The sequence below is a fragment of the Suncus etruscus genome, chromosome 17 (genome assembly GCF_024139225.1).
Source record: "Suncus etruscus isolate mSunEtr1 chromosome 17, mSunEtr1.pri.cur, whole genome shotgun sequence".
NCBI classification, from domain to species: Eukaryota; Metazoa; Chordata; class Mammalia; order Eulipotyphla; family Soricidae; genus Suncus; species Suncus etruscus.
The window spans coordinates 55812751-55837472 of NC_064864.1; the positions used below are offsets into that span (position 1 = coordinate 55812751).

A 24722-nucleotide genomic window follows, 5' to 3' on the forward strand; every position below is an offset into this window, starting at 1 on the left:
CATGAGATTACCTCCACTTTTAAGCGCAGGCATCAAATGCATACAATAAAGCCATCTCTGAAAACCTGGTTTGCCTTTTACAAAGCTCTGCCACACACACCTCTGCATTTTCAACGACTCCACAACAGAACTTCTCCATGTTCTGCCTTGAGTGATGCTAACAAATGGTAGTAGATAAAATTTACTAAACACCTACTAGTTATCAGTAACTAAATTCACTTCCTTCCAAGCCCAACACTAGCTTTACACAAGCTTACACAACAGGAAGAAAAATACACTGAGAAATATTCTACCAAGGTGTCCTACTGTTCTCAGAACCACACCAGAGATCTGATCTGGTCTGATTTTCCAAAGTCCACACCCTTGCCATGCTGCTAAGCAACCTCTTCCATTTTGAACAGACACTGTACACATCCAGTTTGAACACTGGATTATTCTGCCAAAGAGACAATGGCACATTCTACGTTCCCTTCTACTTTCATCACTCTCATAACAAGATATTCCACCCACCCAAACCTGGCTTGATTACCTACTGCCTGATAAACTGTGGACTCAACTTTCTCATGTTAAAAAGGGGATGAAAAAGGGGGGCTAATACATGTTAAGTTAATGATAAAGTGCTGCAATTAATATGTTCCAATGAACTAGATTCTATAGATAGGTTCTAAAACTTATTTGACCATTTTATTTACTTTGCATAGATAAATATATATTAGTATATATTTATGTATATTTATATATGTATTCATATATATAATATAAAAGGCTACATCCTTTTCAGAAAATCTACCTTCATTTGGGTGTTTTATTTTCCTGCCCTCCCAAGTGATGCTCAGAGGCTCAGTTGATCATGCCAGGGTGTCTGGAGTTCTCCAGGACTGTACCACCATTGCTCAGGGAACCATTAGGTACCAGAGGATCTAACTGAGGCTGAACTCCGTAATTATTAATTCCTGTGCTATCTCCCTGGCTTAAAAATCTATTCTTTTTAAGCAAACAGAAAGCACTACCCCTTTACATCTGAGGCTACACTCCCCCCAACAGTCCAGAGTTCCCCAAGGGACAGTATTACCTATTTTGATAGATGCTGTTCTAGAGAAAACAGAAAAGTATCCTCTCATGACTGAATGATTGACCAACAAAGTAGGAGGCATCTATGAAACATGAGCAGTCATATAAGCTATGCTGACTACACAATCTTATATGCTACATAGTTTCAAGGTTGCTCAGATCTGACTTCTACCATCAGGCTACCTGAGTTACCTATTCTGAATCCTGAGAAGCAGGAAAATTAATTCAAGGTACTGGAAAAATGTAAGAAGACTCAAGAGTCAGGGATCTATAAGGGAACAGTGAGCCAATTAGCCCAACTGCAGTACACTAGTTCAAACAGGCAATAGCAAGAGATTCCGAGAAAGGCAGGCAGAAGACAAGGATGAAGGGTCTTAGACTCCCACAGAGATGTGCGTCTCATGTAATTTCTAAAGAGAAACTCAAAACTCAAGAAAAGAAGGTGAAATTACCCAGACTAGAATAAAAGAAGAGGGCATGATGTGGTCACACAGACTACAGAGACACACAACCACTGTCATAAGGGTTCACAGTAAAGCAGCATTATCCTCATCTCCAACTATTCACTGGCATGGGCCATCAGCCTGGTTCAGCACTTAAGTTAGATGAGAGTCTCAATAAAAATAAAACTGAAAGAGTAGAATGTGCTCTAGGAGTCCCTAAGGTTAGACTGTGCACTGAGACGAGAAAAAGACAATCTTCAATCTATAGCCTTTTCCTGTCTCTGAAAAGAAACCAAGACAAGGTACATTAGGAAAACAAAGACTGTACAAACATTATTATCTACTGCCCATTCTTTATGTAAAGTTACCAAGACAAGGCATCTTGTCCAGGACTCTCAGACCCCCACACAGCAAGGTGAAATCACATGACTAGATCTCAGCAATAAATGTGGATAGGAAGTATTATCTGGATTGGGTATCTTTCCCATCGCCCCCTTCTAACAGTTGGAATGGTGGCATTGGAAGATAGAAAGTGAAGCCAGAGAGAGAGTACAGCAGTGGAGCGCTTGCTTTGCATATGGCCAACCTGGGTTCAATCCCCTATGATCCCAAGTCCAACTAAGAGTGATCCCTGAGTGCAGAGCCAAGAGTAAGCCCTGAACTCTACCCAGTATGACCCAAAATAAGCCAAAATAAGATGATGATAGAAAATACTTGGTCCCCTGAATTACTCCTTCCCAGAGGAAGAAAGTTACACACCAACAACTCTAACCTACTACCTGAACGAGAGGCTCCACAATTCCTGACTATTGAAGCTCTGAGATGTGTTACAACTCAGAGCATGACTCTAACCATGAATAAAACTTGCTCTGTGATAAAAATCCTTTCCCATCACTCCTCCAGGAGGAAAGCTATTTAAGAAACATAAAACAAAACAGGAAGCCAACTCCTGGAGGAATGAAAGTAGGAACGAAAGAGTTTAGGAAAATCTGATTCATGTCTTCCAAAAGGAGGAACCATGCACACAGCCAAAAGCTCAAGTTGGCAGAAATTACCCCTGACCCCCGCCCCCAAAAATGACCCTTTGACAAAATCAAGCCCAACAGCAGAACATGGGGCTTTTTACAAATGGAGAAGATAAAAAATTCCAATTTCTAACAGGCCATGCTGGCATAGCTCTGGCTTCAGACAAGGATTCTCCTGATTTGAAGCCAATGGCGCCTACAAATCTCAATGTTTGACTTAGATGACACATGAAAGCATCCAGATTACCAGAAAGAATAGACTACTCCTTCCTGTAAAAGTCCCTCTGGGCCCAAACTCATTAATACCACAACCCTTGTTCTGTTTTAAAAAGAAAAACCCTTGGATTTGTAGCGAGAGGGAAAAGCAGAACCCTAGGTTGCCAAGCTCTTGTATAACTCAGCTCTGAGGGGTGCTTTTTTCTCTAGCAGGAACAGTGTGTGGGTGTGTGTATTTGGATTTTGGAACATACACAAAGGACAGAATTCAAGATTCCCCTTCATTCTCTAACACCCTCCCTTCCCCACCCAAAGGAGAAATTCCATCAACCCTGAATCTAGCCTGAAATGAAACAATCAAGAAGCAGAGCCACAGAGAACAACGGTCTCTCTCTACTCAGAAAGCTGCTGTGGAAAGTCACACACGAAGCCAAGCCTTCCTCCTTGTCCTCACAATCCTGGCTGTGACCCAGAGTCCCACTTAACAGTTGCTCCAACTGTACCCCTCCTTTCCACAGGAACCAAAACAAGGACTCTCCGAAATAAAGACTTCTCCATTCTTTCTATCGGTGGCACCCAAACACTGACCCTGAACTTTCCGGTCTGCTCTGCTCACTGATGCAATGGCTGCAGCTACAATTCCTCTTTGAATCTCTCTTCTTTGCCACTAAGACCAACACCCAAATCAAAACTATTAACCAAAACTCTGGCTCTTTCAGTGGCCTCAAAACAGGTTTCATTCTTGGTTCCTGGCATTTCCCTTCTCAAATTCATACTAAACACTGCCTCTCTGATTAGCCATGTCATTGTCTAGTTCCAGGACCAATTAGCAAGAGATTAAAAGGTGGAGAAGACTTTGACTATCACCCGTGGTTAGGCCAGCCTCACTGCCATCCTCAAAATTTAACAAGGAGATTTATTTGGTTTTATTAGATTTTATCTAATATCAAAGACAGATATTGTTTTAAAAAAAAATCAAGATATTGGGCCCAAAACTGCTTTAATAAGATCCAAACCAGAAACATAAAGAGAAAGCTTTAAAAACAGTACCAAGGACAAACAATATTAAGATAAACGGTTTGGCTTGTGTACAAGAATGAACCCTACTAGTAAATATAGTTAAGATATTATCTTAATTCCAGGCAAAAGAAAACTGAAAATGAAATTGAATCCTGCAAAGCTCCTCACATCCTTAACAAGAAACCTGCCACTTTTAATTCAAGGAATACTCACAAGTTAAATATTTTTATACAATGAGGACTCTCTTGAAAATAAAGGGTAATAGATAAAATGTCAGTCTTCCCTCCCAATTTCTTACAGGCTGGTTATATTCTTTGGAAACAAGGAAAGCAGAGACAAATCCACAAATATTCAGTGGTACCCATCTGAACCCAGGTCGTGGTATCAAGCCCTAGAGGCTAGGGAGATTGTGGCTTGACAACTAAAATCCTACAAACACATTTAGGCTGAAGGAAAGAGTGCAAAGGAAATGATGACTTCTGCTGTCAAGTCATCTTCACTAGGTACCTGGTGGGCATCTCCTGATGGGATGATATAGGCCTGGATGGGTTCTGTTACATACTCGGAGTTCCTCATGGCTTGCCTCAGCAACCGGAGCAGCTCTGATGTTATCTTAGGGGCCATTCTGCCACCTGCAACAATAGAAGAGACAGTTCCAAAATAAGCCTTTCCCTGGGTAACTCAAAGATGCAGCCAAAGGGAGCCCTAAAGTATGATCTGACTCAAAGTAGCTGGAACCTCAAACTGACATTCCCACCGTCAGATCAAGATCAAAGCTACTAATACTTACCATTCTTAAATACCATTTCCAAACTCATCAAGTTACCCGTTAATTCAAGAACTTTATTTTACAGAGATTAGGATGCAAGTATGTGAAGATACAGGAGCTTATCTTTGTTTCTAGGAGTTAAAAAAAAATAAAGGTTGGCAAAGCATAAATCACTAAAGTACACTCTGAAATCATTAAAAATTATATAACCAAAAAATGCGAGGTCTATATTTAATTTGCAAAGATTCAATACTGATGGAGGATTAAAAGCAGATTATGAAAGAATAGATTAGATTATTCCTATTTATTTTAAACCCAGTGTGTGCATATGCAGAGAGACATTTCTAGGTTACCCATCTATGTGTTAATAATATTAACTTGGGCAGAAAATGTTAGTAACATTTTTATTTTATTTTATTGTGTTTCATTGCTTATGTTTAACTCCTTTAAAAAAAATGTGTAGGGTGTTCTTCCCCTTTTTTTGCCCCTTGTTGCAATAACTGGGCTTGCATACTTAACTGTAGTGCTCACCCTGGGGCTACATTCTTCAGTTGTGCTTATGCACATTCTGCCTATAGCACTAGCAGGGGATCCCTGTGATGTTCACACTTGCCTCTGGGGACTTACACTTCCTGGCCACAATACTCGTCCATATTTACAGTGCTTGAACACCATCATGGCTCTCACATACCTAGTGTGTGCCAACATGCACATTCTTCTGTGGGACTGAGGTTCAAGAAGGTTCAGCACCTTCCTCAATGCACATGGCTGACACAAAGAAATCAATCACCTGAAGGCCTCAGATTTGCAAAGCAGGTATTTTTAACATGGACCATCTATGGAGTCCAAGAAATATGTTTTATGTTTGTGTTAAATGGCCAATCATATAGGAAGAAGAAAGATCAATTTATGAGAAGTCAAAGATCTTAAGCCATGTGTTCTCTCCAGCAAATAGCGATTACTAACTGGATACATAATCTCAAATAGAAGTGGATGGAGGGGCCAGAGAGATAGCATGGAGGTAAGGCATTTGCCTTGCAAGCAGAAGGACGATGGTTCGAATCCTGGCATCCCATATGATCCCCCAAGCCTGCTAGGAGTGATTTCTGAGCGTAGAGTCAGGAGCAACCCCTGAGCACTGCTGGGTGTGACCCAAAAAACAAAAAACAAAAAACAAAAAAAAGAGAAGTGGATAGAGACCTAAATGCTGTGATTGCTTCTCTCTAAAATGTGGAGAGCAGGGTAAAAACCAAGATTTTCAAAATGAGCCCCAAGAACTTACCAAAGTCCCTGAGAATCTGTGATCCTAATAAAATCAGCGTTGGAGCCACCAGCTCTAAAAAAAAATACAAAATAGGGCCCAAAGAGATAGCACAGCAGCATTTGCCTTGCAAGCAGCCAATCCTGGACCAAAGGTGGTTGGTTCGAATCCCGGTGTCCCATATGGTCCCCCATGCCTGCCAGGAGCTATTTCTGAGCAGACAGCCAGGAGAAACCCCTGAGCACCGCAGGGTGTGACCCAAAAACCAAAAAAAAATTAAAATTAAAATTAAAAAATACAAAATAAATGGAAATATAACAATGTAACACAGTCCTACCAAAACTTCTTAAATGTCTACTAATTTCTAAGTAATCAAGGGACACTGCCTCTTAGTGAGTATGAGTCCATGTCATATGTAATGATGGCACAAATAAGGCCAAGCTCTTTGAAACCACTTTGGCTGGTTCTTCGCAAAAACCTTATCTCAATAAATACTAGCCTCAGTTAACAGTTCTGGTAAACAGCGTAACTATAGTACCATGACTACATAACAACTTCTAAGGCCTATTACAGAAAATTAATCAGTTAGACTTTATTACACTCCACATAAAACCTAACCTATTAGAACTCAAAGTAAAACAAACCCGCCAAATAATTTTTAAACCCATTTTATGTTTTGGAGTTATTATAGTTTCATGGCTAAACTAAATGGAAATTGTACACGTACTCATATACCCATATACCACTTAGTTCCTACATACACTACATACTACAAAGAGACACTCTACAGAGTGGTACAACTGGTGAACCTACATTGATATGCTTATTCCCCAAGATATATAGTTTACCTTACGTTCACTCTTGGTATAGTCATTTCTATGGACTTTTGATAAATTCATGATATACATACTTAAATGTCACCATTACACTATCATACAGTCATTTAATTATTTTCAATGCTCTGGAAATCCTCTGTTCATTCTATTTATCCCTATTCACCAAAATTCCTAGCAACACTCATTTTTTTAACTGTCTCTGTATCTTTTCTAGAAAGTCATACAGTTGGAATCATGCAACAATTAGTCTTTCTGAATCAGGTTCCTTCACCCAACAGTATGCATTTAAAATTCCTCCATGTCTTTCTATGTCTTAACAGCTCTCATCTTTTCGTGATATTCTTTCTTCTAAACCAGTATTCCTTAACATTTTTCCCAATTATGGCTGCTGATGGCTTGGCCCCCTATCTCATGCTATGGCCCCCTTTTATGTAATTCTCACATGTGCACCCCTTGGAATTTCCTAGGGGCCCACTCCACTCCTAGGGAGCCATCTGGCCACTGGTTGAGAAATGCTTATCTAGTCAAATCAGCTGGCATATTGATTACCTACTGAAGTTTGATTTGCTTTCAAGTTTTGATCATTGAAATTTGAAAGTTGTTTCCAACCTCTGGATATTATGAATAAAGAAACTATAGGGCCCGGAGAGATAGCACAGCAGCCTTGCTGTTTGCCTTGCAAGTAGCCGATCCAGGACCAAAGGTGGTTTGTTCGAATCCTGTTGTCCCATATGATCCCCCGTGCCTGCCAGGAGCTATTTCTGAGCAGACAGCCAGGAGTAACCCCTGAGCATCGCCAGGTATGGCCCAAAAACCAAAAAAAAAAAAAAACTACACACATCTAAATGCAAGTTTGTATGTGAACCTAAAATTACTTTTATTTGTATGTTTTGGAGCCATACCCAGTGGTGCTCAGAAACTACTCCTAGCCCACTGACTTAGAAGTCTCTCACAGCATGTTGAAATCAAATCCAGCTCCTCAAACATGCAAAGCATGAGTTTGACCACTAAGCCACACTTCTCAATAAAACCAACTCCTCTAGATAAAACAAAAAAAAAAAAAAAAAACTTGTTAGATTCCATAGTAAGAATACAGTAAGAGAGACCAGAGCAACAGCACAGCAGGTAGAGCATTTGCTTTGCATGAGGCAACCCTTGGTTCGATCCCTGGCATCCCATGTAGGTCTATGAGCCTGCCAGGAGTAATTTCTCAGTATTTGGAGTAACCAGAATACCATCCAAAAAAAAAAAAAAAAGACTTTAAGAAATTGCCTGTTGTTTTCCCAAATGACCTGATCAATTTCTTTTCCCACCATTGAAGAAGAAAAGTTGCTACTGTTCCACTTCCTTTACCAGAATTTAATATTATCAGTTTTGGGTTTTGCCAATGCACTTTGAATACAAATTAAAGATTTTCATTAAACCAAAAATACTCTAATGACATATGAGAAATTATATTAACTCATAATTAAATCTAGTCATGATACAATTATTCCTTCAAATCTGTAGATTATTTATATTCACTCTTGGTATAATATTTAAAATGTAATAGTAAATAATATTAATAATAAAATTCCAAGGGGTACACATGTGAGAATTACATAAATGGGGGGCACAGCATGAGATAGTGGGCCAAGTCATCAGATAGGTGATCATAGGTGGGGAAAATAATGAAGCCATTTTAGACATATTAAATTAAAATATAGTATCATCGAGGATTTAGCCCTGACTCACTGTTATTTATAACCTACTGATATAAATCCTTTTATGGTCCTTTTTCTTTCATATTTTCATCTGCGGTTTTGTCATCACTAGCATCTTAAGCTCCTATAGCTCAGTCATTAGGGTCACCTCTCAGAGCTCGGCCTATGAGTCATTCTATTGATCTTGGGACCCAATGAAAAGTGTCACCATCATTTAATATGCCCCACAGCATACTCCATCCTCAGTGCAACCTCAGGGCTCTGCCTTGGGACTCCCAAAGGACAAAGATACTCAAAAAGAGGGTCACTACAAATCGTTCTATTTGCAAAGCAAACATGTTGCTGCTTCTTTCATTCCAGATGCTTCCGAATACCTTTCAGAAAGCCATTCTTTATTTCCATCTGATCTACAGAGCCTGTTATTTCTTACCTATGTGAAAATGAATCAGAAGTATTTGATCTAACTAAAAACTTATCTGCCAACATCTCTATTGGGTTCAAAATGAAGCCTCCAAAGCTGACAACACCTGCGAATTTTCTGATGAAATCTTTGGAGAGACTCAGATTAGAACCTGTTTCCAAAACGTATTTCTAAGCAAGTTAACATTAAAAAAAGTCAAGTAAAAACAAAGACTTCCTCTGGAGAAGTATTTCAACTTTGGCTGTACATTAGAAGCACTTAGGGAGTATCTGATTTAACTAAGCTGGAGAGCAGCCTGAGCACCTGAAATTTTAAAAAGCAAATACATGACATAGATCAATGAATGTGCTTTCAAGATCATTAATTTCTGTAGAGGATTTGGCTTCTATCAGGGTACATTCTAACATAAAAATCTGAGCGTTTCACAGCTCTGACTATTCTGTAGCAACATTATCTGTCCTATTTCATATCAATAAAAGGTCAAAGGACCCAATGGTAAACACACATCCTCAATTACAAACAAAAGCCACCAAAGGAAAAATGAAAGTGCTGTATCCTGGTCTCTATAACCTGCTTCCTCCCACCACATTCTGATCTTTATCAGTGCTTGCCTCATACTCCTCTTGATAGCTTCTTAGAATCCCCAACAACATAAATTTCACTCAACTATACTGTCATTTTCCAATTTCCCTCCATGACACCACTTTCATCCCTGCCCTAATACCACTCTTTTTTGTTACTTTGTCAGTCACACCCAATGATGCTCAGGGCTTACTCCTTGCTCTACACTCAGGGATCTCTCCAAATAGGTTCATGGGACCAAATGGGGTGCTGAGGATTGAACACAGATTAGCCACAGGCAATGCAAACATGCTGACCTCTCTGTATTATCTCTCTGGCCCTTTTTCCCATCACCATTCTTAAAACTCTTCCCCTGATCATACTCTTCATTCTTCGATCTTTCCAATTTTGTGCATGCTACGGTCACCAAATGAAATGTAAGAAAAAAAGAAAAAGAAAAAAGCCAGTAACAATGACTGAGTCAATAGCCTATGGGGAGTGGAAGCAACTACCACTGAGGTGGATTCAAGGGGCAAAGGCTGAACACTGACATGCAATGACAAAGGGCAAGCAACTAGCACTGAGAAAGGGATAAATAAGCAATTAAAAGACCTAGTCACGGCACGGATACCGAAGCAGTTGAAAACTCAGTCAAGATAAAGGAGAAGAGATGATGGATGTAGCTGGTAACCCACACAGGGTAACTAATATGAGGATTTCATGGGTTACTATCTATAAAGCACTGCCACATAGTAAATGCTATTTGCAATTACAATAATTACCTAACCATGAAAACAATGTGAATGCTAGTACAATTTATATATTGTTTCTCCTTAAGGTAGTATGTCATCCTTATCTCTGAACCCACCTACTTAGCCCTGCATTGAACATGTACATAAGCTCACTTAGAGCTAGCTAATATTACAAACTTGTCTTGATCTTTTTAGAATCAACACAATAAACAGTAATGAATCTTCAGCTAAAGGAAGGGCCTTACAAGATGCCCTATTACAGTGTATACTCATTTCACATCACATTACTTTTCAGAAACATTTAGAGCAGCCAAAAGCTAATCAGGGTGTTCAGGGAAGTTGGAGGCCAAGAACAACAAGCTTTGTCCATGACGTAACATTAGTCTCTATACTGCCAGGTATTTTTAAATCATGCTTTAAGGAGAATGACTCATTTAAAGGTCTTGATAATGTAGGTCTGTTCTTGAAAATAAGTTTCTTCAATCTTTTATCACAAAAAGACTTTAGTACTGCTTAGATGTACATGAAAAGAACACCATTATTTAACTCACTAAGTTGTGACAAGAATTTAACATGACAACATGTATGGAATCTGTATACACAGTATGTAAGACATTCATGAACTCAAGAAATATTTCTTGAATCTGAAGATTACTACTGGTTTAGTCCAATCTCAGCATCTTAGCACGCATAAATGCCAAGTGCTCTATCTGCATGAGAGATTTGTTTCTCTAACCCACCACTAAGTGAAAGCCAAAAAGAGCTTTACATATACTAGTGGTTAATCCTCACAATAATCCTCCAAGAGAAATTACACTCTCCCAGTTTACAAATCAGGGAACAGAAATTAAGTACTTAATGAAGTCAACTGAATCATCAGGAACCAAGACCCAAGACCCAATTCCATGCTGTATTAAATTACCTAGGTATATACCATAGTTCTCTTGAAATATTCTGAAAGCAATTGAATTAAAACAAGTGTCTTTCAGCATCTAGCTGGGATCTACAATCTCAGGTAACTTCAATATTCTCTAGTTCCCTGAACCTTTCTATTCCTATATAAAAGAAACAGGACAGTGGTTCTTTAGCTTTTCTCCTTTCCTAACTTTTTCCTATTCTTCCTCTTCTCTCCTTAAAACTCAAAATGAGTTAGACAGATCTATATTTATATGTTTAAACTACAAATTATCATACATACTACAATAATAATAATTATTATTATTACAAACTAAAATTATCTATAATTAAAGCATTAAAGCACTTAACTTCCAAAAAGAGATTGTCATGATTTCCTATGTGCTTTAAAGAATTATTTTTTTAATTAGCAAAAAGAAAATGTTGGATTATCCACAAAAAAAATTTCAAAAAGAAAAACAGAGTTGCATGGTTAAAATACACAATATATACTACATTTTAGAATCCAGGTTCTGGCATCCCAACAAAACAACTAAGCATTTTGGCAATAGGGAAATGGCTACAGATATTTTCCAAAAAAAATATCTTCCTAAATGTACCTTAAAACTTACAAAGCACAGTAATAATTTTTTTCTCACTTCATGGTCTTCTGATGAAAATTAAATGCTAATGTCTAAGTGGTCAATAAAGGATTGACTGTAATAATCAAAATACCAGGATTTTTCCAATTTTTCCAATCACTACCATCACCACTACCCCTGCTACCACCAAGAAATAAAAAATGCAAACAGCAAATACGTATAATAAAATACAACATGTGTATGGTGAAGCAAAATAATAACTACCTACTTAAAGTGACAAAGGACAAAGCATTAACTTCCAGATTAATGTCTCCCCACTCCCAACATGATCACTTACTAATTCTTTACACTTCTCTTTTCTCCCAACTAGGGTGGCATACAAGGAACCAAAAATTCTCTTGAGATGTCCCAGGTAATTAATAGGTAAAATTATTACCTGATCCCACACCTGAGTCTCCTAAGTGTGTCACCACCTCGTTAGGCTCAATTATCCTTAAATTTTTCAGCTGAAGATCCGGGTGACTTTCCCTGAAGGAGAAAGAGAGAGAACATGATATTGGAGACTTTGAACTCAATAAACGTGGCAAGGCATTGTCAGAAGGGAAATCAGCTTAATGTCACAGCTTTCCTCCGTCAGTCCAAAGAACTCTCACCCCATTATCAAGGACAAAATAAATCTCAGATGAAACACAGATAAAACATCACATAGCAGTTAAATCTCCTTAGGTCTCACCCTAACCTATAAATATTATTTAGTCAAGTCTTACCCCCATTTTATTTGTCTAAGAAAAAACAATTTGCAATAGTAAGTCTTCACATGAACAAATTCTTTTTGGTTCTTTTTCAAGTGTGCCTATTCTTTCTTCAGAGTGTCCTGATCTTCCACTAGTTTCCATTCATTTCCTTAGCATTTTAATTTCAGGATCCCCAATTTTAAAATCCAATTGAGACTTCCTTCCCATTAGAAAATCTTGAGATGATAATCCCCAGTTTCTTGAGTCTGCACTTCCTGGTGGTGGGTCACTCCTTGTGTACTTTGTAATCTGTACCTAAGTGCTTATCTTAAGTAGAAACAATTTTACCTATGATGAGACATGGCTGATTACATAAACTTTACTATCACTACTTCTGAGATTAATTTTCACTTAATTTCTTAGCTAGAGATATGCTCACAAATCTCCCATCCCAATGTAGGGATAATCCAATGCCATGTAACCTAAGTATGAAAGCCCATGGTGTAAAATTACCTCCCCAAGATTTAATCAGGCTTTATCAGAATTTCAATTTCTCTTAATTCATTCTCACTTTGGCAGTATACTAAAATGAAAATAATTCAGAAAAGATTATCATGGACTCTGTGCAAGGATAACATTTAAATTCATGAAGCATTACATATTTTTTCTTTTCACTCTTAATTCCTTTTACATTGTAGGATTAATTATTTCACATAATTTTTAAATTAATTATTCTTATTTTAAATACAAATACCTGTAAATAGTTTTTTAAAAAAACTAAATAAGGGGCCGGAGAGATAGCATGGAGGTAAGGCATTTACCTTTCATGCAGAAGGTCATCGGTTCGAATCCCGGCGTCCCATATGGTCCCCCGTGCATGCCAGGAGCAATTTCTGAGCACAGAGCCAGGAAAAACCCCTGAGCATTGCCGGGTGTGACCCAAAAACCACAAAAAAAAAAAAAAAAAAAAAAAAAAAAAAAAAACACAAAAAAAAAAAAAAAACAAAAAAAAAAAAAAAAAACTAAATAAGACTTTACTTATTAACTTACCCAATATACAATTATTTTTACAGAATTCCAGGAAACTAGATCTATTCCTCTATGTGTCATCATCTCTACAACAGGATTTTATAAAAACCAAAACATAGTGGGCTCAGAATGACAGTACAGCAGGTAAGGTGCTTTCCTTGCTTAATTACAGCCAAGCTGGTTTAATTCCCAGCATTCCATATGGTCCCTTACACCCACCAGGAATGATTCCCTAAGCACAATGTCAAACTAAGTACTGAGCATCGCAAAATGTGGCCCCCCAGAGAGAGAGAGAGAGAGAGAGAGAGAGAGAGAGAGAGAGAGAATTCTTCCAATAGGAAACAGTAAGGGAACAACAAATATTTTAAGTCATCAGATCTTAATATTTTTTCTTTCTTTTTTGGGGGGAAGGGGTGGTTGGGCCACACCTGGTGACGCTCAGGGGTTACTCCTGGCTATGCGCTCAGAAATCGCTCCTGGCTTTGGGGGACAATATGGGTATGTTCGGGATTGAACCCAGATCCGTCCTGAGTAAGCGGCGTGTAAGGCAAACACCCTACCACAGAGCTATCGCTCCGGCCCCTATTTTTTCTATAGCAATGAGCTTAAGAGGAGTTATCCAGGGGCCGGAGAGATAGCATGGCGGTAGGGTGTTTGCCTTGCATGCAGAAGGACTGTGGTTCAAATCCCAGCATCCCAGATGGTCTCCCGTGCCTGCCAGGGGTGATTTCTGAGCATAGAGTCAGGAGTAACCCCTGAACGCTGCAGGGTGTGACCCAAAACAAAAAAGAGGAGTTATCGGGAATAAGAAGGGTCCCTGGAACACTGATGGAGGAAAGAGGGGTAGGGTATGGTAGGTCTAGTGTTGTAAAAATATATGCATAACAAGTATGATTAACAGTATTGTAAATCCTGATACCTCAATCAAAATGATAAAAAAAAATTTTTTTTTTGGTTTTTGGTTTTTGAGTCACACCCAGCAGCGCTCAGGGGTTACTCCTGGCTCTAAGCTCAGAAGACGCTCCTGGAAGGCTCGGGGGACGATATAGGATGCCAGGATTCAAACCAGGGTCCGTCGTGTGTTGGCCACATGCAAGGCCTTACCGTTGTACTATCATTACGGCCCCCAAAATAGTAAAAATTTTAAAAATAAATAAGTTCCCCTAAATTTCTGGCCCGAGAATTTTATTCTCTCAGATCTAATCAGCCAACATACTCACTGAGAATCTTCCATGATCCAGTTCTTTTTTAGACAAAACAGTGAACAAAACTGACAGTGCCAACCTCAAGAGGTTATAGAGGAAGAAAGAGGCAGACAAAGGATAAGGGAGGAGAGGAAACAGATGTAAAACAAGAGTACATCCTGTCAGGTAAAGTGAGAAATCTATGAAAGAAAGTAAAACAGGGTATGCCTGAACACCTCAGAGAAAAGGAAGAAGAGAACATGCTGAGTGTATTTACCTATAACTCAACTACATATCATAGTAGTTGTCAAAGCCAAGTTAGAACAATTCAGTACATGCCAGAAACAGAAGATAAAGGCATTTTACCAATCACTCTTGGTCTGCTCTCAGATGGCTTCTTACTCTAGGTTCACTGGACAGACTGAGAAATTCTTTATTGGTGGAACCATTTATTCTTCATTAAGAATCTCCATATCACAAAATATCCTTACCACAATTCTCCCTCCCAAACTGAATCAGCAATTCATAAAAAGGATTTTATATCATTACCAAGTAAGATTAACCTGAGGAACACAAGAATAGTTCAAAATACAAAAAGTAAAATAATCTATAGTATAGTAATATAAATCATTACCTCAATAAATACAAGGGAAAATGTTGACAAGATCTAATACAAGTTCATGAGAAAACTATTCAAAATTAAAGAAGACAAATTCTGGATCAGAAATATCACAAATCACCAGTTATCATCCTTACTGTTAATAAGACAAATGTTGTGCGCCAGGAAGACAGCTCAATGGACTGGAATACATGCTTTGCATGACTGAAGTCCAGGTTCAATCCCCAGTACAACATGGTCCCCTGAGCACTGAGCCAGGAGTAACCATTGAGCACTGACCCCATACCCATTTAATTTGGTCTTTTACTTCATTCAAAAAGATTTTATAGTTTCAAAAGTATAAGTCCTGTGCTGTTTGTATTAAAATTGATTCTTAGGTATTCTATTATTTGGATATTATTATAAATGAACTTATTTGTGTATGTGTATGTGTTTTTGTTTTTGGATCATGCCTAGCTCACTCCTGGTTCACCATTTAGGAACCACTCCTGGTGGGCTCAAAGGACTATAGGGTGTGCTGGGGAGCACCTGTGGGACTATCTCTCTAGCATATTTATGTTAGTGGGCATAGGATCCCTAAATAGTACAAAGTAAACTGGTCCCAAAGGTAACTGAAGCACAAGACTAGAGAACTAGAAGCAAGTTATTCGTTCATCCACTTTATAAGAGACAAAGATAATCTGCCACGGGCCATATAACACAGTCTCTGCCAAGACAGAAATCACCTAAGTTGAAGCCCTCTGTGAGCAAAGTCACCTTTACCTATCAAAAACAAAGAAGCCAGGAAGCAGCTAAAATTCACAATGCCCTGATCCTGTCATACATTGGTTTCTGTGTATGATCCATTTGCTTAGATATCCCTAGGCTCTCTACCCGAGCGGGGTTATGTCAAAAAATTACAGCTAAAATGGAGCTCAGGAACCCCTTCAACTTAAGCTTCCCTCCTCCTCTAGGCAAAGAAACTGAAACACTCCAGACTTGGCTCAAGACCCATGGCTATTTGACAGAGTTAGACTAGCATCCAAGTCTTGGCCTTCCAACATCTACCTCTGGGCTCCCCTTTCCCAGGGCTTTTCTGGAGTCAATGGAGAGATGTGAACTGAGGCAGATAAGGCAAAAAAGAATGCAGAGATTCAATGTATGCATCAGACAGTTATGGCACATTTCCCACCCTCTTTAGAAAGAAATTCCCAGTAGGAATGGGGTGCCCCTTTACTTAGCCCAGTGCATGTGAGAATCACACACATCTATCATTCAGAACGGGGCAAAACAAGGCCTCAGATGCTCAATACATCTCAAGGTGAGCCTATGGATAGACTGGACAAGTTCTAGGTTGGGTAAGTGGGCACTGCAGTCTTTGACTCCAACACTCCTCCTTTTTGATTAGCACACTGTGACTTTTCTTTTTCAGAACGAGGAAAAATTGCTCATTCAATGCACAGAGTTCAGATGAGTCCTCCCAGGCAAGGGCAAGGACCCAGGCCCATTTAATCCATCCCTCCAGCTGCCTTACTGGCTTGGAGATGGCAGACTAGGATCAAATCAGCCCAATGAGTAATAAAGGGAATTCAACTCTATTCCTTCTCTAGTTGAGCCAGCGCTTGAATTTCAGAACTGCCTTCCTTGCTATATGGAAATTCTGCCTGTAAATGAAGCAAGCAAAGATGAAATCAGAGTCAAAAAGATATGCTAGAGAGGCCAAGTCTGATGCCAGAATTGTCTCCTGCATTAGATGTCGGCTTCTAACCTAATTCACTTTGAATTCATACACCATCATCTAAAACAGAAGTCCTCTCATTGCTTATACCAAATGGCACTCAAATTCTGCCATTTATGAAAAGGGTCTGGGCAGGGCCGGAGAGATAGCATGGAGGTAAGGCATTTGCCTTTCATGCAGGAGGTCATCGGTTCGAATCCCGGCGCCCCATATGGTCCCTCGTGCCTGCCAGGAGCAATTTCTGAGCCTGGAGCCAGGAATAACCCCTGAGCACTGCCGGGTGTGACCCAAAAACCCGCAAAAAAAAAAAGTTGAAAAGGGTCTGGGCAAACTGTCCCTCCCTCCCTTTCTCAGCTTCTCTTCGAAGGGGGCTCTATCAGCTGACCCTCCAGTCCCCAAAAGGTTGTGATTCTATAAACCTGCCAAAGACCACTTGGTCCATTCAGACTTCTATGGGTCTGGGCCACTTGCCTACTGCATCAAGATCTGTTCGCTTGCTGCTATTTCCAGCCCTTTACAGGAAGTCCCCTCCACCTTCGGGTTTGCCACCTAACCACACCCTTCCACAGGGCAGATCTGGCCCTGTCCCAACCCTGATGCACAGTGGCAAAGCCACTGTCTGGATCGGTCTACCTGGATCGGTTCACTCAAGCACAAGCAGTAAGCCAGGGTCCTCCTTCAGCTCCCGCGTGTCTGTCTACACTGCCCATCATTTATTCCCTCCAGGCTCAGCTTAGATGAAAGCCAGAGCCTGGGGCAAGTGAGCCCTGGTGTGGATCTCCCAGTAGTTTGGCTTCTGACCTCTGTAAACTCTTGCCAGCCTCGTCCCTTCTTCCCACCGCTTTCTTTGCACTGCTCTGGTCCATCAACCCTGATTAGGGGCGGTGGGATGGGGTGGAAGAGACAGACTGCAACGTGCTTTAATGTGAGACAAGGGGATCAGGCCTCTTCACCTCTCTGCTGGCAGGAAAGACCTCGGGCCGGTCACTGCATGGGGGGGATCTTCCTAGAAATTCTGTCAACCCCTGGGCAGGGGTCGCAGCAACTGGTCTTTGGGGGAGGTGACAGAGCAGGATGCAAGAGTGGGATTTGTTGGGGTTTGTCACTGGAGGGTTTAGCTTCGGGGAGAAGAGATGGGAAGGCCCTGGGGCTCACTCATCTCCCGATTGCTCAAAAGGGGGGTACCCCCTGAGGGACTAACTTCCTCCAACAACCGGGGCCTTCCAGCCAGGCCAATAAAGGGCAGCTCCAAAGGCCCGGCTGGAAACGACCGGAACTTGCCCGACTTCTCGGCCCCCTCTTGGGGGGCTCAAAACAGCCCCGGCCCAGGCCCCAGCCTAAGTGCAGGGGTGACCTGGCCGCTGCTCGCCCGCTCGTCCCGGCCCTCCCGGGTGCACCACGCGCGCTCAGCCCAGGGGGCCCCACGCGCTGCCCGGACGCTGCTGAACCGGCACCGATCCTCACCTTCCTCGCGGTGCCTTCCTGGAGGCTGCCATTCGGCGATGACGTGCCCGCCCCACGTCAGGCAGCGCAGACCAGCTGATCCGCCCGCGCGCCCGGCCCAGAGGGAGGGACGCCGGCTCCTCGCGCCCGCAGGCCACGCCCCTCGAGGCGCCGAGCCACGCCCACTCTCGAGCCGCGCCCGCCGCGCCTCTGATTCCCGTCGCTAAGGCAGCGGGCGCGGCAGTTTCCGCCTCACAATGCTGCCGCCGCCGCCGCTGCTGCTGCGCGTCAACAGGCCGGACGCGAGGCAAAACTAGTTCTCCCGGAAGAAGAATTGGGAAGGAGGACTTTTTTTTTTATGTTGAAATTTTAGTTTTATGTATTACTTTGGTTTTTTTTAATTGATATCTTTACTTAAACACCTTGATTACAAATACGATTGTGGTTGGGTTTCTGTCATGTGAAGAGCACCCCCCTTCACCGGTACAACATTCCCATCACCAATGTCCCAAATCTCCCTCCATCCCACCCCAACCCCGCCTGGACTCTAGACAAGCTTTCTACTGCCCTCATTCATTCACGTTGTTAGGATAGCTCTCAATGGAGTTATTTTTCTAACTGCACTCATCACTCTTGGTGGTGAGCTTCATCGTGAGCTGGAACTTCAGACCTCCTCTCTTTGGTCTCTGAAGGACTTTTGAGATTTGGAACTGCTGTGCCCTCATGAGCCGCTCTCCCTGCTCCTCTTATAGCAATGTCAAAAAGGGACATGTCCCTTTCCACAAGACCCTCAGGAGAAGGGTATTTTCTGAGCTTTTGGAGATGGGCCCTCCCCCCAAAAAAAAAATCCACCCACATTTAGCTGCAAAATCCTACTGTTCTCTCTACTTGGAGAGCTAATAGGCGCATCCAAGTATCCAGGCCTTAAGGGTGCTTCTGTCTGTTGGCAGGACTGTGACTCGGTGGGAGCCTTGCATGTGTAGGAACGGGGTTCAATTCTCACATTTTCAAACAAAAAAAAAAAGTAGGAAGTGCTTCTGACTCACTGCCACCACCACCCAAAAATAAATGAGCCCAGCAGGAATCTCCATCTCTAGCAAGCCGTGACTGACTGCTCCATTCAATCAAGCCAAAGCTGCTGCAGTCACTCCTGCCTGGCCCACATCCAGTCTCACAGTATTGTTTTGACTTTACCTCAAACTAGACACCTAACTGGTCCTCCCACCACCACCACCTCTCCTCCTGCCCAGTCTGCTGTCTCCCCAGTGTCATGGATGACCAGGTCCTCCTGTTGTCACCTACACCTGCCTGCATGACCTAACTGAAGTACAGAACACTGCTTTCCAGTTTGTGATGATGTCCCTGGTCTGTGGAGCACTTTCTGATGGGTTCTCATTGTACTTGCCACCTTAGCCCTCTTCCTGCTACTTTCTCCTTAGGCACTCCACACTCTATAACTGGCCTCCTTGCTACCCTTGAAAGAGCTGGGTACATCCATACCCTCAAGCCTTGCTCCCTCCTCATCTTCTTACCTTGTTATTGAGACATTCTGTCCACCCTATTTAAAAATCGTAAAAACAAAATGATTTATAATTTCTCCTTTTCTATAGCACTTACAACTTTGAAACATTATTTTTTCAAAGTCGATTTTCTGTTATATTGTCTCCTCTTGTATACACACAAGTGCACATGCATAAAGATACACACACTAGCCATCTGTGCAAGAATTGTCTATTTTATTAATGATGACCATTGCCTGACATATACTGTTTTCTGCATGAATTAATGTCCTCCAGAATGTACAGATCTCAATGATAGGTAAGATAGTTCTCTGTTTACTGTTATTATCATCATGCTTACAACAATACCCCACTTAGGAAATGGTGTGTATGTAAACATTTTATGGGATTATTATGTTACTGACCCTACCTACCCTGATCGGTGATTGTACCCTACCCTAGGGTGTGACCTGGCATTCTGCTCCCACCCTAGGGTGGTACCTAATTCTGCTTCCACCATTGGGTGGTATCTAATTCCACCATTGGGTGGTACCTGATTCTGGGGGATAAAAACAAGGGTCTGTGGAAGGTGAGGGGCTTTTGGCTGGAACTGATGCTGAGACTTTGGACTTCAGTCTTGTCCACCGAATAAAGCTAATATTTCCACAAGACTGACTGTCTGCAAGCTGTTTACCCGCCACTTCACCTCAGAACCACCGGCTGAACAGGGTAGCAGACGCCTGCTCCGAGCTGGAGGGGAAAGACCTCATCCTCCATCCCTCCATCAGTCAACCTCTTCAGGGGCTGACTTGCAACAAGGAAATATTTGCTAAATAAAAAGAGGGGCCACTTTTTAAAAAATGGCATATCTCTCTTGCTTTGACCTTTATGGAGGCCTATAAACATTAAAAAATAGGTTCTACTCCCTTTAAGAATTCAAAGTTCTCCATAAGCATTTAGAAAAATTAAATTAGACCCTAAAAAAAAGTGAGAAAGAACAAAAAGATGTGAGTGCTTTGGAAAGCAGCAGATGCCTGTCCCATTTCCCCCAAATATATGGAGCCAAAAACAGAGAAGCTGTAAATAAAATGACTGGCTGCAGCCCACATCTGAGAAATGGAGAGAAAGATCAAGTCATAAGATACAAAATGAGATGTCAGAGAGGCAAATAAGAGAGATCTAAAGGGAACTATTATTTCACAATCACATTGCCAAGGAAAAGTCTGTTCTGCATTCATGGATTTCAGCTTTCCAAAAAATAGCTTGTGCTGCCTGAATCAGCTCGCAAAGAACGCAAACATCCCACCTCCTCTTGACTTCCTTTGGCAAGGCCTCAAGGAGAAGTTGATCAAAGTTATCACCGTAGAATGAGGTCATTCAGCTTCTAGTTGTGTCAGAATGACCACCATGCATGGAGCCCACATAACCCAGAGAGTGAAGCACTGTTGTCCCCATTGAACTGTTTGACACTGCAGTCTGCAGAGGTTAGGTCACTTGCCAACTGTCCACAAGGTGATTGAGATGATCACATATATTCAGCCAGTGAGATGGACTCCTAGTCCTCTGGAGACCCTAACCTCTAAGGTTTATGGAAGGCAGGCTATGGGTCACTGACTATCGACCTCCTGGCCTACAGGTTAGATAAAAAGAAGCACCTAGAATCATCATTGAAACGCACTAAGTGAGTCTTATATATGACCAGTGTTATTCAAAAGATACAAATGAGCAACTCATCCAAAAAAGGGGCTTTATTGACACAAGAACCGCTTAAGTTGGGCAGCTTATCTAAGAAGTATAGATTTTAGGGCAAGCTTCCCCCCAAAAAAATGAAGTGAATAATGCCACATGGCTTTATTTATTGTTTGCATAGGCACATTAAAACGGGAAAATACTATACATACAAATAAGTTTTTATCTAATAGAGATGGGAACACACAAATCTTGTAGTGCAATGGGACCTTACACCCCAAACATTGACATAATGACCTGGCACAGGCCTCAGAAAAATGGGCATTCTCCATTCATCCCTGATCTAGGGAAGCCATCTACGAAACATCCAAGGTTGTCTATAGCATCACCTGGAAGCAATCCTCTACCAGGGAAGACCCTACAGCTGCTCTGACATCGACCTACTCAAAAGAGACTTCCTTTAACACTGAGAAGACTTAACAACAACAACAACCTGCTTACTGGACAGGGCTTTCTGCATTGCCCTTTAATTGTGAGGTGAAACGAGAGAATGCTCCACACCAGCCTGACTTTATACATTAAAGTATAATGTATAAATCCTGCAGATTCCAGGATCATTAATACAGAAACCTGATGCCAACAATAGAGACTGCATAAAAAATAAAACTGTATTGGCACTACAGACAATGACTTGGATTGAACAAACTAATTTGCCTGGAGCCTAGAGTTGGTCTTATGCCAGGAAACTTCAGGGGTAGGGTCTCCTTGTATTTAGGCCAAGGCTTTTCCTTTCCATGTCCCCCATATTTTGGTGGGCTTATGCAAACAATATTTGCTACTCTAACATCGTTTTTACTGTGCTCCTTTGACTCTAATCCTTAAAAAAAAAACACTTAAACTTTTGATGTTAACTTAAACTAATATGCATGTGCATGAAAATGTAAAAAAAAAATACTATGCCTTCAATGTTTAAGGAGTCACATAAATTTTATGGCCTTATATTGCTTTGTGTACTGCTAAGAAAAGTTATAATGTACTACAATCTGGGGACTTGTGGACAAAGTAATTGTACATGGGTTCTGTTTTATTTTTCTTAATGTTCTTTGACTATAAGTTAAAAATTTAGCCGTCAGCAAGGGGATTTCTTCTGAGAACTCTGTTTATGGGTGATTGTCCTCCCCCTGTAACTTTTACCTTGTCCTCTTTCTTTGCATAATTGTTCTCATAATTAAAAATAAAAATTAAAGAATATGCAGATTCCAGGATCTTTAATACAGAAACATGATACCAACAATAGAGACTGTGTGAAAAATAAAAGTGTGTTGGCACTACAGACAATGACTTGGATTGGACAAACTAGCTTGCCTGGAGCCTAGAGATGGTCTTATGCCAGGAAACTTCAGGGATAGGGTCTCCTTATATTTAGGCCAAGCTTTTTCCTTTCCATGTCCTTCATATTTTGGTGGGCCTATACAAACAATAATTGCCACTCTAACACCGTTTTTACTGTGCTCCTTTGACTCTAATCCTTAAAAAAAAAAAAAAAAAGACCCACTTAAACTTTTGAGGTTAACTTAAACTAATATGCATGTGCATGGAAATGTAAAAATTACTATGCCTTTAATGTTTAAGGAGTTACATAAGTTTTATGGCTTTAGATTGCTTTGTGTGCTGCTAAGAAATATTATAATGTATTACAATCTGGGAACTTGAGGGATAAAGTAATTGTACATGGGTTCTGTTTTATTTATCTTAAAGTTCTTTGGCTTGAAAGTTCAAAGTTAAGATATCAGCAAGGAGACTTCTTCTGAGAATTCTGTTTATGGGTGATTGTCCTTCCACTGTAATTTTACCTTGTCCTCTTTCTTTGCATCTTTGTTCTCATAATTAAAAATTTAAAAAATTTTAAATTTAAATTTAAAAAAATGAAGTGAAGAGCCCTGGAGACTGCACAGAGATAGCTATCTCCCTGGATCTTTCAGAAGTCTACCCCAAAATGCTCTTATGTGTTTAAATCATTTTAATATGAATTCACTGTCACTTGCAATGAAAAGATTTTTCTACATAGGATTATTTATAAACCATCTGTACAACTGGATCTATGTTCAGAGTTTACATAATTATATTAATTTAGATAATTATAAACTAATGAATAGGAAAATGGATTATAAGGTATTGAATGGAAAGTCCAGGACTTAGAAACTGTCTTGCATGAGTCAAATTCAATTCCTGGTACTACATGGTGCCCTAAGGGAATGACCCAAATCAAGTATCATGCCAACAGGATAGAGAAGAAATTAAGGCCTTGAGTGTGGCTGATCCCAGTTTAATGCTTAGCACCGTATAGGATCTTCTAAGTACTCCGAGTAGTGATTTTGAGCACAGAGTCAGAAATCAGCTGTAGAATGCCTATCTCAAATACAGGCAGGGGTGGGGGAGGAAGGAGGAGGGGGCATTGGTGTGAGAATGCTGCACTGGTGAAGGGGAGGGGTGTTCTGTTTATGACTAAAACCTAACTACAATCATGCTTGTAATCATGGTGCTTAAATAAAGATTTTATTAAAAGAAGAAAAAAAAAACCTCTAGCTGGATAAAAAATGTTTGGTTGTTTAAAGAACCGCAATTAAAAAAAAAAAACTAATAAGCTCTAAACATATGTCCCTAAAATAAACAAAAATGTAAATTACAAAAGTGATAAATCATTTTATAATTAAACATTTATCTATAAATGCCTATATCTATACTAATTTACAAATTTTTAGAATAAAAGAAAAATTAGTCAGGAAGATTAACTGTTTTTCTTAAAATGATAGAACTTGGGGTGATTCTAATTTGGCTTTGATTCAACAGATTACTTTTAGATTATTCTAATTAAAAAACTCCCAAGTCTTTAGTCTTTTTTTATCCTTTTTCCTTGAAATAAAGAACTAAGAATCTGTTTTATCTGTCAAATATGACCACCACAAGTAAGAGTAGTCCTCCAGCATTCAACATGTTGACTGGTTGATGTCCACTGATTACAAGTATGAGAAGGAAATCATTCCTTTTAATAAAATCCCCAGATAAGAAAGCTGAAAAAAAAAAAGAGAGAGAGGAAATTCTGTAAGCCATCAAACAAAATTAAACTCCAGAGAAGGGTTTTAACCTTTTTCAAACATTTCCTTTTTACTAATAAAATTGATAGTTACAGGAACAGTGGTGAGTGAGGATCTCATAAATGGTTAGAACATGGCC

At 40.4% G+C, this 24722-nt stretch overlaps 1 protein-coding gene and 1 pseudogene across 2 annotated transcripts in view; one reads left to right on the forward strand and one right to left on the reverse strand.

The window, feature by feature from the left end:
* Positions 1-18355, reverse strand: part of XPNPEP1 (X-prolyl aminopeptidase 1) — a 47947-nt gene extending 29592 nt beyond the window's left edge. Inside the window, exons 1-4 of one of the 2 annotated variants that reach the window (XM_049790581.1) lie at positions 18322-18355; positions 12011-12102; positions 5827-5880; positions 4283-4407 (exon numbers count right to left, since the gene is read on the reverse strand). In XM_049790581.1, the coding sequence (XP_049646538.1) occupies positions 4283-4407; positions 5827-5880; positions 12011-12102; positions 18322-18353 (303 nt within the window). In that variant the 5' untranslated portion in view covers positions 18354-18355. The remainder of the gene's footprint in view (positions 1-4282; positions 4408-5826; positions 5881-12010; positions 12103-18321) is intronic. The other variant, XM_049790582.1, reaches the window with a different exon arrangement.
* On the forward strand, positions 12874-12974 carry LOC125995490 (uncharacterized; annotated as a pseudogene).
* Positions 18356-24722: the final 6367 nt, after the last annotated feature.